This window comes from Neovison vison, chromosome 7 (assembly GCF_020171115.1).
Source record: "Neovison vison isolate M4711 chromosome 7, ASM_NN_V1, whole genome shotgun sequence".
In the NCBI taxonomy this organism is placed as follows: Eukaryota; Metazoa; Chordata; class Mammalia; order Carnivora; family Mustelidae; genus Neogale; species Neogale vison.
The window spans coordinates 42,750,767-42,766,371 of NC_058097.1; the positions used below are offsets into that span (position 1 = coordinate 42,750,767).

A 15,605-nucleotide genomic window follows, 5' to 3' on the forward strand; every position below is an offset into this window, starting at 1 on the left:
TTAATTTGTCTTTATGACTTTCTGCGGACATAGACCAGTCGTTTTGTAGAATTTCCTTCCATTTGAGTTTGTCTGTTTTCCTCATGATTTTTCATTCTGCTGATACATTTTTGACAGGAACAGAACTTAGGTGGAGTCATGTCCTGATCAGTTAGGAATCTTTCCCACGCTCGCTCTTCCTTCTTCGTTTCTCTGCACCCTCTGTCCCACCAGTTTCTCTTGAGGTCTCTCTTCACTCAGTACGTCCTTCCTGAGCTCCCCTCTGCCTCACGTCATGTGTTCACCCTCAGATGCGCCAGTCGACGGATAAGCGCTGTCTGAGGAGGCACTCTGGCAGAAGGAAGTGTGGCAGCGGGCTGTCAGTAGGACCCGGTCAAGACCCCTGTAGCCGGAGTGCAGAGAGGGAGGGAACAGTATTCTGGGGAGACCGGGAAGTTGGCAGGTCTTCACACGGCATGCCCAAGAGTTGGACTTGGCAGGAAGTAGTGCTGGGCTCTGCGATGACGTCTGCTGTGGGCACGGGTGACAGAGCATCCGTGGATGCCTTAAGGCTCATCCCCCTGAACTGGTGGCAGGGGGTGTGATATGCCAGGGTTTGGGGGCTTCTGGGGAAACACTACAGAGAGCTGAGGGCATGGCCCCTTTCTGGGTTTGGGGCAAGTTGGCTGCAGGTATAGAACCAGAGCCCCCTTCTTCAGAGCCAGGAAAGCCAGTCACGCTGCTGTCTGGGAGGCCAGAGCATCAAGCGGCTGCCTGGGAACCCAGGGATACCCTGTCCACTCACAGGGCTGACCTTGCTGGCCTCGGCCAGTCGGGACCGACTGATCCACGTGCTGAACGTGGAGAAGAACTACAACCTGGAGCAGACCCTGGACGACCACTCCTCCTCCATCACAGCCATCAAGTTTGCTGGTGAGCCCCTTCCTCCCTGCTTCCTCCGCCTTGTTTGGTGTGCTCCTTTGGCTCTTATCAAGACTCTGTCAGCTGTGCCTTTCTGCAGTTGGGAGCATCTGGGTTATCACTGTGCCACTGGAAGGAGACTTCCCCTCTTTCTGTCAGTTTTGGCAGAAATCGGGCGCTGACTTCCCTTATGCTGGCTTGAGGCACCTGCACTTTTCAGAACAGTTTACAGAGAGAAATCACAAGTAGATAGAGAGGCAGGCAGAGAGAGAGAGAGAGGGAAGCAGGCTCCCTGCTGAGCAGAGAGCCCGATGCGGGGCTCGATCCCAGGACCCTGAGATCATGACCTGAGCCGAAGGCAGCGGCTTAACCCACTGAGCCACCCAGTCGCCCCTTTGAGGTGTTTTCTTGGGGCAGGTGTGACTCATGTGCCCCTCAGCCTACACCTGCCTCTGCCTCTGATCCAGGAGGACTGGAATTAGGTGAATGTTGTTGCCCCAAAGGAAATCAGGATGCCAATCCTGCGAGAGGGCAACATGGACACTGGTGACCTTGGCAGGAAAATAGGTGACCATGAAAATTACTGGAAACTAATTCTGTGCTGGCGAGGATCCTTGCACTGCAGTTAGCCCCTTCCTTACCCTGCTCACAGCTGGAGTCACTCAGCCAAGAGGTGCAGGCTTAGATCTTAGTAAGGCTGTCCTTCGAAGCCCACACTCAATTAGGAGATCAAAGGGATTTCTTCTAGACTCGAAAGGTTCAGCATGGAGGTCCTTAGCTCTAATGGATTCCAAGGGGAGAGAAGGCCCGTCCTTTAGGGTTTAACTGATCAGAACCCAAGAGGATATTCAAAACTATATTCCAGAAGAATCTGTCCATGGAGAGAATATATCCATGTACTCACTCTAAGTTCTTGACTCTGAAGAATTTTTTTACATGTAATCTTGTGGCTGAGAAGGTATTAATGACCCTTGGTCCTCCCCACTTCCTGCCCTACCTCTCTGTAGCTAAAATAAGTTAACAATGGACAAAAGTTCACAGTGTTTGATGTGTCTTGTTGAAGATAGCCAAAACTTCTCAGACATCTTTACAAGTCTATTCATTCCGTGGGATAGAGTGAGTTAGAATAAATCAGTAAGCCTAGGGGCACCTGGGTGGCTCAGTGGGTTAAGCATCTGCCTTCGGCTCAGGTCATGATCTCAGCGTCTTGGGATTGAGCCCTGCATCGGGCTCTCTGCTCAGTGGGGAGCCTGCTTCCCTCTCTCTTTGCCTGCGTCTCTGCCTACTTGTGATCTCTCTGTCAAATAAATGGATAAAATCTTAAAAAAAAAAAAAAAAATCAGTAAGCCTAACTGTTTGTCCACCAGTGACCTCAGCTTTCATGAATGGATCTAAGAGCGGTGATGACAGTCCAAGGGGTGGCCCAGGAATTGGTCCTTAAGGCCACCTTCTGCAGGGTGTGGGTTTTCCATCCAAGTACTAACCAGGCCCGACCCTGCTTAGCTTCCGAGATCAGACGAGATCGGGCGCATTCAGGGTGGTATGGCCGTAGACAGGGTGTGGGTTTTCATCAGAGCCTCCAGCTAGTCTGACAAGACATAAGTCCTAGACCCAGCTCCTGAGTGCCCTGTTCCAGCTGGGCTTTTCTCAAAACATGGACAATTTTCGTATAAACTGGGCTCCAGCCAGTTGAAACCTAACAGCAGCTGCCTTGCTAAAGAAGGATTCAGTCTTTAACAGTTTATCTGAAACATATCCAAACAAATGAATACAATATGTGTATTTACAGAATAATACAATGAACTTCCCGTCAAGGTTCATAATCAGTGAGTATGCACTAGAACAGACACACGTATTGTTTATAACCAGTGACTGTTCTGATCGCTGTGTTCTAACACTGCTAAGTGCTTGGGCTCCCCACCCCACAGAAACAGAACATTACCAGTAGCTTGCAGGCCTCTCTGGGGCCCTCCCAGGTCACACTTGCTCGCCCACACAGGACTCACTCCCTTCTGGGGGCCCATGACTCCTACCAGAGGGACAGCTTGCGTGTCAGGCCTGCACCCACTCAGATATCCTGCCATGAAACAGCAGGTCTGCGGTGCCAGGGCGTTATAATTTATCTCAGTGTTTTACATCTGTTCTGTCCTCACATCCTCACCACGATTCTGAGGTATTTGTGCTGTTAGTATTCTAATCTATAAAGAAAGAAGAAAGGCAAGAATATGTAGAGTGCTTACCAGGAGGCAGCCACGCTTCCACAGGCTTCACAAAACTCCATGGGGTGGGAGCTGTCATAGGCCCATTGTACAGACAGAAAACTGAGGCATGGAAGGAAAGCCAGGGCTCAGAGCACAGTGTTTAGCCAGAAAATGCCTGGCCCTGTCCTGATTCTGTGTGCCCTGGGGCAGGACTGTGTGACTCTCAGCCCCAGGTTCACACCTATACAGTGGAATGGCCAGTGAGCAGTCAGGAGGGGAGACCCGTGTGGCATGGGCCCTGACCTGAGGTGCTCAGGATGGTCTGCAGTGGTCTTCCTGTCTCCACTTGCCCCCTGCTTTGATCCCACCTCCCCTCGGTTGCCCAAATCACCTTTCCAAATCCCAGATCGGACATAGTACCCCTTCTGTGTCCCTGGCCTGTTTCCCTATCTGCCCTTGCTCTGCAGAGGTCTGCCGAGCCACTGCTCTATCTGTCCTACCTCATACAGCTCACATCTTAGAATACCACCTGCACCCAGTGCCCACTCACCACCTCCAGGAATCCCTCCCTGACCCGCAGCAGAGTTCCCTAGCAGTGAGCTCCCTAGCTAGGATCCCTGCCCCTAGTCAGGCTGGCAGTGGCCCAGTCTTGCCTAATGCACCCCCTCCTTCCCCTCCAGGCGATAGAGACATCCAGATGATCAGCTGTGGGGCTGACAAGAGCATCTACTTTCGCAGTGCCCAGCAGGTAGAGTGGGTTGGCCTCCTTGGGGGCTGGGGTGGGCAGCTTGTCGGGGGCATCCTCTGAAGGCCCCGCCTGCCCTGCCAGACCTCAGACGGACTACACTTTGTCCGCACCCACCACGTGGCAGAGAAGACCACCTTGTATGACATGGACATTGACATCACCCAAAAGTATGTGGCTGTGGCCTGCCAGGACCGCAATGTGAGGTAAGGACCTGCCCTGGGCTCTGAGTCGGACTGGACTGGTTTCTGAGTAGAGCCTGTAGGAGACCTAGTTGGGTCTGTTTTCCTCCCCCTGCTCGTCTGGTCTCTCAGGAACTAGGCTCAGTGGAGGGACCCAGCGGGTGTTTCTTAGGAGCTGTGCTCACCCAGGCCTAGCCTCCAGGTCAGCAAAGGGTTTCCTTTTGGGTCTCCAGAGTTCTGTGTGGGCTGACTCAGAGGTACTGATGTGGCTCACCAGTTCATTCACTCCCCTACATTCCCTGAGCACCCAAGCTGGGACGGACGGTGCAGGAGATGTGGCAGCGAGCAGGGCAGCCGCGGGCCCTACCTTCACGGAATTCCCAGTCCAAGCGAGGCAAGATGGACACCTCACTAGACGGTGACAGCAAGGAGTGGTCAGGGCTGGGAGAGCCCAGGGGACTTGGGGGATCCAGACACCTGATCCTACCTGGGGATCAAGCAGGGCTTGATGGAAGGAGCATCTGAATTGAGACTGGGAAGAATGTGGAGGAATGAGCCAGGGAGTGGAGAGCTTGTGCCAAGAGGTTCTCCATCTCTTGCACCTGCTCATTCAAATTGAGGGCCAGGCACCCTGCTTGCTCTGTAGCGGGGAAGACAGACGTTAGCTCAACGGACACTGACTCTGTGGGTACCCCAGTACATAACCTCCATGACCTCAGCCTCAGATGGCATCTCATTCTCCAGGGATCAGACGGGGGCTGAGAGGGGACAAGGGGCTTCCAGGGGCAAGGAAGATGGCTGGTAAGTCTGGAACCAGAACGCAAGAGGGGGCAGGTGGGCAGGGCCACATTGGCCACGTTGTACCCCCACCTCCCCAGAGTCTACAATACCGTGAATGGGAAGCAGAAGAAGTGCTACAAGGGCTCACAGGGTGACGAAGGGTCCCTGCTCAAGGTGAGTAGCGGGGGCCCCGGGTGCAAAGCGCTCACATCCCCCATCCACCTGCTGCCCTGACCGTGGCCTCCTGGGCACCTGACCAAAGGGTCACAAGCTGGCCAGCCCCCACTCCGGCCTGGCTGACCAAGGTTGCTTGGGAGCTTGGGGAGGGGTATCCCCGACTAGTTTACCTTTATTTATTGAGCCCTTTCCCAAACCGGGACATTTAAGTGGTTTCTGTTTTGAGTGGCCACGGTGTGGTGAGAACAACCCAAGAGGCCTGGGGGAACTTCTCAGAGCCTCTGAAGGAGGGGAGTTATGAGTTCAGGCTTCAAGGTCAGACTCTCGCAGCTCTGTCTCGGGCTATGACCTTGGGCAAGTATCGTCCTCTGAAGCCTGTTTCATCACCTGTAAAATGCAGATAGAAAGAACCTCCATCACCGGATTTTTCTTTTTTTTTTTTTAAGATTTTATTTATTTATTCGACAGAGAGAGATCACAAATAGGCAGAGAGGCAGGGAGAGAGAGAGAGGAGGAAGCAGGCTCCCTGCTGAGCAGAGAGCCCGATGCGGGACTCGATCCCAGGACCCTGAGATCATGACCTGAGCCGAAGGCAGCGGCTTAACCCACTGAGCCACCCAGGCGCCCCATCACAGGATTTTTCTCTGGGAGAAATCAGTCTGCACATGTACAGTGCTTGACCCAGGGCCTGGTTGGTCGTTTTTTTCACCTGTTAAATGGAAGCAGGAGTTCCATCCTCACCAAGGAGGCTGTGAGGTTTGACCCGGCCTCGCCATAGGGAAGAAGCAGCCAGCCCCGCTGTCACAGGGGTCCTCTTCTTCCATCACAGGGTTCTTCTTCTTCGTCACAGGTCCACGTGGACCCCTCAGGCACCTTCCTGGCCACCAGCTGCTCCGACAAAAGCATCTCAGTGATTGACTTTTACTCAGGCGAGTGCGTTGCCAAGATGTTTGGTCACTCAGGTGGGTGTGTCTCCCTACATGGGACACCTCCTCATGTGCCCCCACACAGCCTTCTGACTCAGAAGGGCAGCACGGCTTCTCTGCTCTGCTTTCAGAAATCGTTACTGGCATGAAGTTCACCTACGACTGTCGTCATTTGATCACAGTATCCGGAGACAGGTGGGAAAGCTCTGGAGGCCGCCCCTGGCTGGCCTCCTTCCTGGGAGTGGGCAAGACCGTTACTGTGGGGTGTGCAGCGGCTCAGACAGCAGGAAGACCATGCTCCTGGACTGCCCTGCCCATGCAGAGAGCTCTGCCGAGGGCTCCACCTTACAGCTCTCTCCTTTGACTGTGTGGACCTTGGTGTCACACCCAGCCCAGAGATCACACACCTGCCACTTATGTGGCATCTTGAGCAGGTTATTTCCCATCTCTAAGCCTCAGTTTGCTCATCTGTAAAAGATGATCCCAGCATCCTTATACAGTGAGAATCAAATGAGGTGGCATATAAAGTCCTTAGCATGTGGTTGATGCCCAAAGAAGTCTCTCTTGTCGCCCCCTTTGGTTTATTACAGTCCTTCCCCAGCCCCTTTCCTTGAGCTTTGAGGACTTCAGAACAGGTCCTGGTTTGCTGGGAGGCTTTGAACCCCGCCCAGGGTATAGACCCCACATGGCCTGGAACTCCTGCCCCACCCCAAGCGGAAGGCAGGTGTTTTCTGGGAGGGGTCAGGGAATGGGGTCTTGGCTGTGGTAACCCAGGGGGCTCCAGGGTCTGACGGCTTCCGTGTTTCCTGTTGCTCTCCCTTCCGCATCTCTCTCTGGCCTCTGCAGCTGCGTGTTCATCTGGCACCTGGGCCCAGAGATCACAAACTGCATGAAGCAGCACTTGCTGGAGATCGACCACCGGGAGCAGCAGCAGCAGCAGCACATGAAGGACGGGAAGTGGAGCGGCCAGCCCAGGTCCTGGCAGTGACCTAGCCCTCTGCCATTTGTCTGTCTGTCAGAGAAGTGTCTTCCTGCCCTGGGCCCCCTGAGGAGTGATACCAAAGGCAGCCATGGCCAGGACGGCCCTAGGCCCTGCTTGTGTGCAACCGTGGCCTTGATGAGGAAACAGATTTTGAGTACAGGTTTTTGAAAGTATATGGGAAAAGAGTTTTGAAGTGGAAAAGCAAAATGGAGAGCCTGTGAGCACTGTGATGGGAGAAGGAGCTCCAGGGAACTCAGAGCTGGGGAGGCCCCCGACCCAGTGTGCTGTGAGAAGGGAAGGCTCTGGCAGAGGGTCCTTCCTCTTCAACGTTTTTATGCTGCAAGACCAGTTTTATTTGGTGTGGAATCGTACTCTAATTTTTGGTTAGGGATTTTAGTTTGGAGGTCTCACTCGAGTGGGAGATTTCGGGGCTTATCCTCTCTCTTGCCTCTGGAGCTGTTCTTGCCTTTCTCTGCCTTGAGGCTTTGCCATTGCCTCCCCTCAGGGACCAGACCTGAACACGAGCCTCCCGTCCTCATAGTATTGGAGGTCTTGCCAATCTAGGTACCAAGGGCATGGGGAGCTCCTCTTGGCTCCTGGTTTTGAGGCTTCCACATTGCCCCAGGTGCCCCCCAGTGCCCACCTGTGTCAGGCGTGTTTTAGGGTCCTGTACTCCAAAAGAGATAAAACCTTATTGCTACCCGCCCCATACACACTTCCCAGAATGAAGTCCACAGCTTAGTACTAAAGCCTCCACTGTTTGCTTTGCTTTCTGTCCTCTGGCTGTTGCCCTTAGAGAGTTTGTCTTATTTTTTAAGCACAGTCTTTGTAATATCTAATTTATTATGGTGATATTTCCAGCAGAGCAGGTGCTGGGATCCCAGCACCATCCTGACCAGAAGTCAGTAATATATGCATATGAAAGCTAGCACAGGGCCCAACCCTAGACATCTCACTGTCCCTCCAAACCACCACAACATTTATGTATTTCTCTCCTTGCCGTTCTCATTCTTGGCCTCAGGCAGGAGACCTATACATCTGTGCCCAGTGAGATTTGCTCCTTAAGCCCTGGAGAGCAGACAGAGGATGAGCTGGAGGAAGAGTGTGAACCGGAAGAATTGCTGAAGACACCATCCAAAGAGAGCTTGGACCCAGGTTGGGGAAGGGGTCCATCCGAAGGGGCCCTATTTGAACTCTTGGTATAGGGATCGTTGCTGGGTTTCGCCCACCACTTGGAAATGAAGCTCAATAACCGTATCAGTCAGGACTCCCTCAGTGTAATAGCAGCCAGACTCTCACTGGCTTCAGCTGGAAAGAGAATTTATTGGATCATATACCTGAAAATCGCCTTATTGGCTTCAGGCAATAGCTGGACCCCTGTCGTCAGGTGATGTTAAAGGAATTTATTTTTCTCCACCTTTTGGCACTGCTTTTCTCCACGTTGGCCTTGCTTTCAGGCAGACTCTCCCTTTCCTGGTGGCAGAGTCCCCCCAACAGCTCTAGGTGATAAAACTCTAGAGAAGAAAGCATCTCTTTCCCTGTAGTTCAAGCAAAAGCCTGGGGTTGTGACCCACGTTTCCAGTGTGAGTCATGGTGGCCATTTCTGAGCCTGTAGCTGTGATTGGCTAGGCCTGAGTCGTGTGGTCATCCCTGAAGGACACTGGAGCCATGTGACCAAAGAGGGTGGGCAGGGGTACAGGGGATGTCCCTGGGGAAAAACAAGTTGCTGTTAACCAGAAGACAACACATTCTGTTTGTTCAGGCAGAAGGGAGAACAGTAGCTCGATGACTTTATAGCAAATAAAATTTCTAAATTTCTGCCCTTCTGCATGTTGCCTTGGCTTAGGCCCTCATGGCTGCAAGATGGCTGCTGGTTGCATAGGACATTCCCTCTTCCAACCTCCTTTGGAGAGGGTACTTGCTCAGAAGCTCCCTGAAGGCTTCTCTCAGGTTCCATCAGCCATGGTTGCTCCAGCTAAGAGAGGCTGGGGGCTTTCAGTGTGGGGCAAGGTCCTCTGCCAACAAGGGCTGACTAAACAGTAGGCAACAGTAATGTAAGAATTCAGCCTTGGAAAAAAGTCAGAGTAAGCAAATTTTCTTTGTTGCCACCCTTACACCCAATCCCATGTTCTCTGTAGGGTGGCCGCTTCCGTCAGTTTCTTATGAGTCCTTATAGGCCTTTTCCCGAACATTAATATGCATATGTACACAGCCATTAGAACATGTCATACTGTCTACGGCCATACCACCCTGAACGCGCCCGATCTCGTCAGAACATGTCATACTTATGTACATAAATTGTATTCTACTATAGACATCATTCAGTAGCTTTTTCCTCTCAGAAGTATCTTTTCAGGGTGCCTAGGTCACTCAATCAGTCTGACTCTTGGTTTCAGCTCAGGTCGTGATCTCAGGGTTGTGAGATCAAGCCCTGCGTCAGGCTCTATGCTCAGTGTGGAGTCTGCCTGTGATTCCTTCCCTCTTCCTTCCCCTCCCCTTCTGCTCCTCGTGTTTGCACTCTCTGTGTCTCTCTCAAATAAGTAAATATTTTTTGAAAAAGAGAAGAAATATCAACCTCTCTCAAATGAATAAACTCTTTAAAAAAGAAAACAGGAAGAAATATTCACCTATTGATGGATACAAAAGAGAGGACTCCCTTTTTTTTTAAGGATTTTATTTATTTAGAGAGAGGATGAGTGTGAGTGGTGGTGGGGGCAGAGGGAGAGGGAGAGAGTCTCAAGCAGATGCCACGCTGAGTGGGGAATCCGGTGCAGGACTGGATCTCAGCACCCCGAGATCATGACTGGAGCCTGAGCCAAAATCGAGTCAGATGCTCAACCAAATGAGCCACCTAGGTGCCCCACAGGCCTCCCTTTTTTAACCAGCAGCATAGTGGGATATTTTAAGGTATTTGCCTCTGGAAGGACATTTAGGGTTTTCTAACTGTGCACCTTTGTGATAAGGCTGTGCTGACCACTCCTAGGCCTCTCCAGGCACATGTGAGAGTTTCTCCAGGATGGAGGTGAGGGCTGGCATTTAGTACACTTTTTATTTCAGAAGAGACCCCCAGGGTCCCCATGTCATGTTACTGCCCCACCTAGCAGTCAGCTTAAGCCCTCTGCTCTCCCACACTTTTGCCAACACTTGATAATATAAAGCATTTTAATTTTGGTCTGTTGTGTAAATTTGCATTTTCCTGACAATTAGTAAGGTTGAGCATCTTTTGGTCTTTCTGTCTGTTCCTTGTATTGTCTCTTTGGAGAATTGCCGATTTATGTACATTGCCCATTTTTCTGTTGGGTTGTTTATTCTCTCTTCATGGATTCCTTGTGTCTCTCCAGATCCTCGGTGTCTGCTGACCAATGGCAAATTGCCCCTCTGGGCAAAGCGGCTGGTGAGTCTGCCCGGAGACCGGGGCACCTACGGCTGGCAAAGTAGGGGTGCTCTCCTTCATGCTCTTCTTTCTTCTGGAAGTCTGTTTCCCTCCCTGCATCTCTCCTTCCCCTGGAGAACCCCATCATCCTTCCAGTCTCCACTTAGACCGTCCTTCATTCGTGTAACACACAGAGCGAACACCTCCCCCCGGGCAAGCCTTGTTCTGAGCATTCCTTATGGCAGGGAGCGAGGGAGACCATCACAGGCTCATTTTCTAGTGTGGGACATGGACGGTATCCACATCAGTGAGTTGTATAGTATTTTGGGAGCTGATAAGTGCTGTGGAGGGAAAAAATTGAGAAGGAAAATAACAAGCATTGGGGAAAGGGAACAACAATTTTTAGGATAAACAGAAAAAGCCTCACTGGGAAGGTGATATTTGAAAAGAGTTGAAGCAAGGGAGAAGTGCAGTTCCTGGGAAAGAATGTTCCTGGAAAAGAGCAGTATGCAAGACAGAGACTGTGAGGCAGGATTGTGCCTATTAGCATGTTCAAAAAGGTACAGGGAGGCCGAGCTGCCTGGGTTGAGAGTGAATGAGGGGCAGGGTTGGAGAGAGAGGGGACGGGGGACAGATGGTATGGCACCGTGTGGGCTATGGTGCGTTCCCTAAACACTCCTCGTTTTCCACCCCACTTATTTGTGCCCCTGGCACCAAGTGAGATGGAGGCAAGGGAGGGCTCTGAGCTGAAGAAGGTCATGATATAGCATCAAGTGTGAACATGAGGGACAAGCGGGGGCCCTGGGAGGAGACTGTTGGGATCATGCAGGCAAGAGAGGTGGGAGACTGCATAGATTTTGAAGGTGAAACCAAATGATTGCATGTGAGAGAAAGAATATGATGTTAGGATCGAATGATTGATTGTTACTTAGCGGAGGGGCAGGCTAGGAGCCAGTGGGTTAGAAGCTGGCACAGAATTCTACCCCCGCGGTTGGATGATTTATTTCAGAAACAGCGTCAGTCCTCAGATCAGACCCTGTCAGCTCCTCAGAGAAATCCTCCCTGCCATCCTCTCCCCTGCAGACCAGGTCTCTCAAGACCCCAAACTTCCCTTATCCGTGATTGCTACAGGTGGGATTCCCTTCAACAAATATGCACAGCACCTTACTCTGTAGGCTCTCTTCTAAGTATTTTATATGTATTATCTCACTTCATCCCCAGTGAGATGTAGGAGCTTCTCATAATCCCTATTTCACACATGGAGAAGCTGAGGCCCAGAGAAGTTAAGTAACTTGTCCAGAGTCACACAGCTAGGAATTCAAAGACATGGGCAGCTCCAGAGCCGAGATCTCAAGCACACACCCTCTCACTGTCTTACGTGGAGGCAACACTGGGCAGGACCAGGGTTGGAGAAGTGGCCATATCTTGGATGTGTTTGGATGGCAGAGGTGAGGGAATTTGCTGAAGAAATGCAGTGTGGAGTCTGAGGGACAGTATAAGAATGAAGGACAACCTCAAGGTGTTGGGGCCTGAGCAACAGGTGAGAATAGGAGGAGGAGTCGATCTGTGGGGATCAGGAGTTACTTTCAACATGTTCGCTTTCAAATATCACTAAGGATCTGTATAGTGTAGAGTAGTTGCACATGCGTGTCTGGAATTTAACAGATTCAGGCTGGAGATATTTCTCTGGAGGCTATTGCTGAGTGGTGTTTAAAGCCAAGAGACTGGATGGAGTCCATGCAGAGTCCCTGGCTCCCGTCAGAGTTGGTGAGCTCTTGGCTAGCTGCCTGACCATCTCCTGTCACCCTCAGCTAGGGGACGATGACGTGGCAGATGGCTCAGCCTTCCATGCCAAGCGCAGCTACCAGCCACACGGCCGCTGGGCAGAGCGGGCTGACCAGGAGCCCCTCAAGACCATCCTGGATGCCCGGGACCTGGATTGCTACTTCACCCCCATGAAGCCCGAGAGCCTGGAGAACTCGATTCTGGATACAGTGGAGCCCCAGAGCCTGGCGGCCATACTGAGTGAGGTACAGGCCGCCCCAGCCCAGCCCACAGTCCCCGCACTGTAACTGCCCACCTAGGACTTGGGGCCTTGGCAGTCTCATTTTGGAAATCAAGCTGAGTGTTTTACTCTAGAGGTGCGAGATAACTACATGACATGGTGGAGGGAAGGAGAGTGAGGCCCTGCCTCTGGTGCAAGTGAGACTTCCCAGGAGGCTGGGAGCTGGGCTGGGGGGACAGGGAGGGACATTTGAGCAAATAGAGCCAGGGTCCTAACCCTTCTCTGCTGTGTGAGACTTGCCAGAAGACTTGCTTCCCTAGGGCTTCTGCTTTCAGAAAAGAAATGGTCATTTAAAAAAAAACAAAAAACAAAAAAACCCGGAGCGGGGGAATTTCTAAAATATGGCCATAAAAAGAAAGCCCTCAGAGGGCTTTGACAGGAATCCAGTGCCAAGAATAGGGCCTGGGCCCTCAGCAGTGCCGAGGCAACTTCAGCTCTTGCTCTGTTATTGTCCAAACAAAATTATTTTTTATTCTACTGTATAAACTATCCTTTTTATTGTGAAATACACACGTACACTTGTGTGTACCAATCATAGGTATACAGCTTGACGATTCCCTCTGTATACACCTAAGTATCCCCCACCCAGGCCAAAACATCGAGTATTTTCTATCTCCTGGAAGACCCCCTTGTGCCCCTCCTAATCAGTACTCCCACCTGAGGTAACCAGCCTTCTGGCCTCTCGCCAACGATTCATTTGTCTATTCTTGAACATCATGTGAATCGACTCTTGGAGGGTCGGAGCCTCACCTGTAAGGGGCTGGCTGATGGTCATGACGGAGGAACGCAGAATGAGCTCGGGATGAGCATGTCACTTGGCCGAGGCCCTGGCTCACCGTGAGGGCCCAGCCTGTCTTTCCTCTTACCGTGGGTGTTGGCGGCACAGCTGGCAGCTTGCAGGGGGCCCTGGCTGCCAGACCACCTCCAATGGCTTTGCCCCCCTCACCCCACAGTCGGAGAGTCCCCAGGAGGTTGGCTGTGGGCATCCCTCCTTCCTGCCCCTACAGAGGGAGTCCTCTGAGGACAGCGAGCTCATCATTTACTCCCTGGAGGCGGAGGTGACGGTCACAGGGGCAGACAGGTGGGTGTCCTATGCGTCAGGGGAAGCCTTAAGGCATTGGAAGAACTGCCGTGGGCCTGCAGAAGTAGGCCCACGGAGCAGTAAAGCCGGGTGGCACGGGGTGGAGCAGTAAAGCCGGGTGGCATGGGGTGGAGCAGTAAAGCCGGGTGGCACAGGAGCCTGGCCCTGCAGCCTCAGTTTCCCTGGTTCCAGGGGGAGGTGCAGGGAGCTCTTGCAGGAGGGAGGCGAGGCGAGGCAGTGTTCAACAGGACCAGGGCACACATGTCTAGGGCCTCGGGGTGCAGGCCAGCTGCTTACTACCTAGCATGTTCTCATTCCCTCGCCCCACCCTCCCTGGCACTGCAGTGAGTACAGCACAAAGGACATCGAGGGGGAGCCCAGAGACCAGCAAGTTGACTCCTACCTCAGAGTCTCCTCCATCGGCCCGAAGGATCAGGGCCCACCTGAGGGTGAGTGGCAGCAGGCAGAGACCCCGCAGTAGTCTGTTTTTCCAGCCAAAGCCCCTTTCTGGGTATTAATCGTGATCCTGACTCAGTCTCCCGAAAACTCAGAGTCGATCACGGAGGCAGACGTGGTCCCTGCTGTGACCTGAGGGTTCTCGAGCCCAGCTGCTCTACCGGCAGGAGCCCAGCTCTGCCACTTCCTCGAAGTGTAAACTTGCTGGTCCATAAAAATGGAGAGTGGGTATCATTACCCCCATTCTCCAGATTGGAACACTGAAGCCCCGGGACCCTGAGCCACCTACCTGACTCCCCCAGTGAGGGTCTGGCTTTCGGCTCCTGACTCGCGCTCTGCCCCTCCAGACTCGGGAGAATCTGAGGCCGACTTGGAGTGCAGCTTCACCACCATCCAGTCCCCCCCTCCACGGCCAGCCCCGGACCCTCGTTTTGACATGATGATGCCCCCCACGCCAGGTGAGCAGGGTCCAGATGTGGGAAGATGGTGCATGGGACTCACTAGGGGATGGTCGTGCTAGATAATCACTTTCCCCACATCAGCCCCACACTTAGTGCCCACTAGGCCTCCGTTTCCTTGCCCAGAAGATGGAGCCATTAGCTTCTCCTCAGTCTAGTGGTAACAGGGTGTGTGATGGGCGAGTCCAGTTTTCTCCATTGTTAAGTGTCTGGCGTCTTTGTCTGGGCGTCTGCTGTGACTCACGGTGTTGACGATTCTCTCCTCACCCCCTTCGCCTCCCTTCGCCTCTCCCCAGGATGCCCAGGTACCACAGAAGAGTTATCCCAGCCCGAGGTGCCAGGCCTACCCAACGGCTCCCTGCCCCAGACCCCTGAGCAGGAGAAGTTCCTGCGCCACCACTTCGAGACGCTCACCGACGCTCACCCCGAGGGTAGGGCCCTGCCGGGGCAGGCCAGCCAGTGCTGGGCACGGCGTGGGTGTCTCGGGTAGGGCTTCCTTGCAGGGCTGGCAAAGGTGGTAGGAAGGCTTTACATTTTCTTGTAAGGACTGAGCCGTGCAGGCTCCTCTCCCTGCTGTGTTTGCTCCCCGGGCGCGTGTGTGGTCTGTTGACGGTGTTTCTGGGGATCCACCTGCTGGTGGCTGCCTTCCTGGGCCCAGGGCTGGGTGGCTGGAGGGATTCTGAGGGCTCCCTGGTCATCTTCTAGAACTCTTTCATGGATCCCTGAGAGACTTGGAGGCCTCGGAGACCGAGGACTTCTTCAATCCCCGGCTGAGCATCTCCGCCCAGTTCCTTTCACGCCTCCAGAAGACATCCAGGTGAGAGCAGGTGAACCCTCACTCCACCCCCATCTCTCTCTATCCCCCAGGGTGGGGCTGTATCCCCTCAGGGACCCTCAGGACAGCAATGACTGCCTGGTTTCCTTCCCACAGGTTCACCCACAGCTTCCCTCCCCAGCTGCCCCTGCACCTGGTAAAGTCTCCAGAGGTCAAGTTCACGGAGCTGGGGGGCAGCCAGTCCACAGCAGAGCCTCTGAGAGCAGGCACTGGCTACACCTCCCCAGGAAGGACCAACGTGAGTACTGGGACCGCCTCCCTCAGGACTTGGGGCTGGGAGCCCGGAGGCTTTGTCCTCACCTCATGGCTGTGCATGCAGGTCCTTGCTGGGAAAAAGGCTGAGGAGCCCCTTGAGACCTTGGAGGCCTGGCGTCCACTGAGTGAGTGCCCGCCCCCCGCAGGCAGACAAATGGCCCTGGATGCCCATCAGAACCATAGGGCAGC

At 53.2% G+C, this 15,605-nt stretch overlaps 1 protein-coding gene across 1 annotated transcript in view; it reads left to right on the forward strand.

Annotated features, from left to right (window-relative positions):
* WDR62 (WD repeat domain 62) overlaps positions 1-15,605 on the forward strand; it is a 44,831-nt gene that overhangs the window by 25,520 nt on the left and 3,706 nt on the right. The window contains exons 13-29 of the mRNA XM_044256394.1: positions 787-912; positions 3,782-3,849; positions 3,931-4,052; positions 4,907-4,982; positions 5,836-5,947; positions 6,043-6,106; positions 6,758-6,886; positions 7,915-8,048; positions 10,235-10,287; positions 12,078-12,296; positions 13,285-13,412; positions 13,758-13,861; positions 14,216-14,326; positions 14,623-14,757; positions 15,032-15,143; positions 15,258-15,399; positions 15,481-15,541. Coding sequence (XP_044112329.1) covers positions 787-912; positions 3,782-3,849; positions 3,931-4,052; positions 4,907-4,982; positions 5,836-5,947; positions 6,043-6,106; positions 6,758-6,886; positions 7,915-8,048; positions 10,235-10,287; positions 12,078-12,296; positions 13,285-13,412; positions 13,758-13,861; positions 14,216-14,326; positions 14,623-14,757; positions 15,032-15,143; positions 15,258-15,399; positions 15,481-15,541 — 1,896 coding nt within the window. The remainder of the gene's footprint in view (positions 1-786; positions 913-3,781; positions 3,850-3,930; positions 4,053-4,906; positions 4,983-5,835; positions 5,948-6,042; positions 6,107-6,757; positions 6,887-7,914; positions 8,049-10,234; positions 10,288-12,077; positions 12,297-13,284; positions 13,413-13,757; positions 13,862-14,215; positions 14,327-14,622; positions 14,758-15,031; positions 15,144-15,257; positions 15,400-15,480; positions 15,542-15,605) is intronic.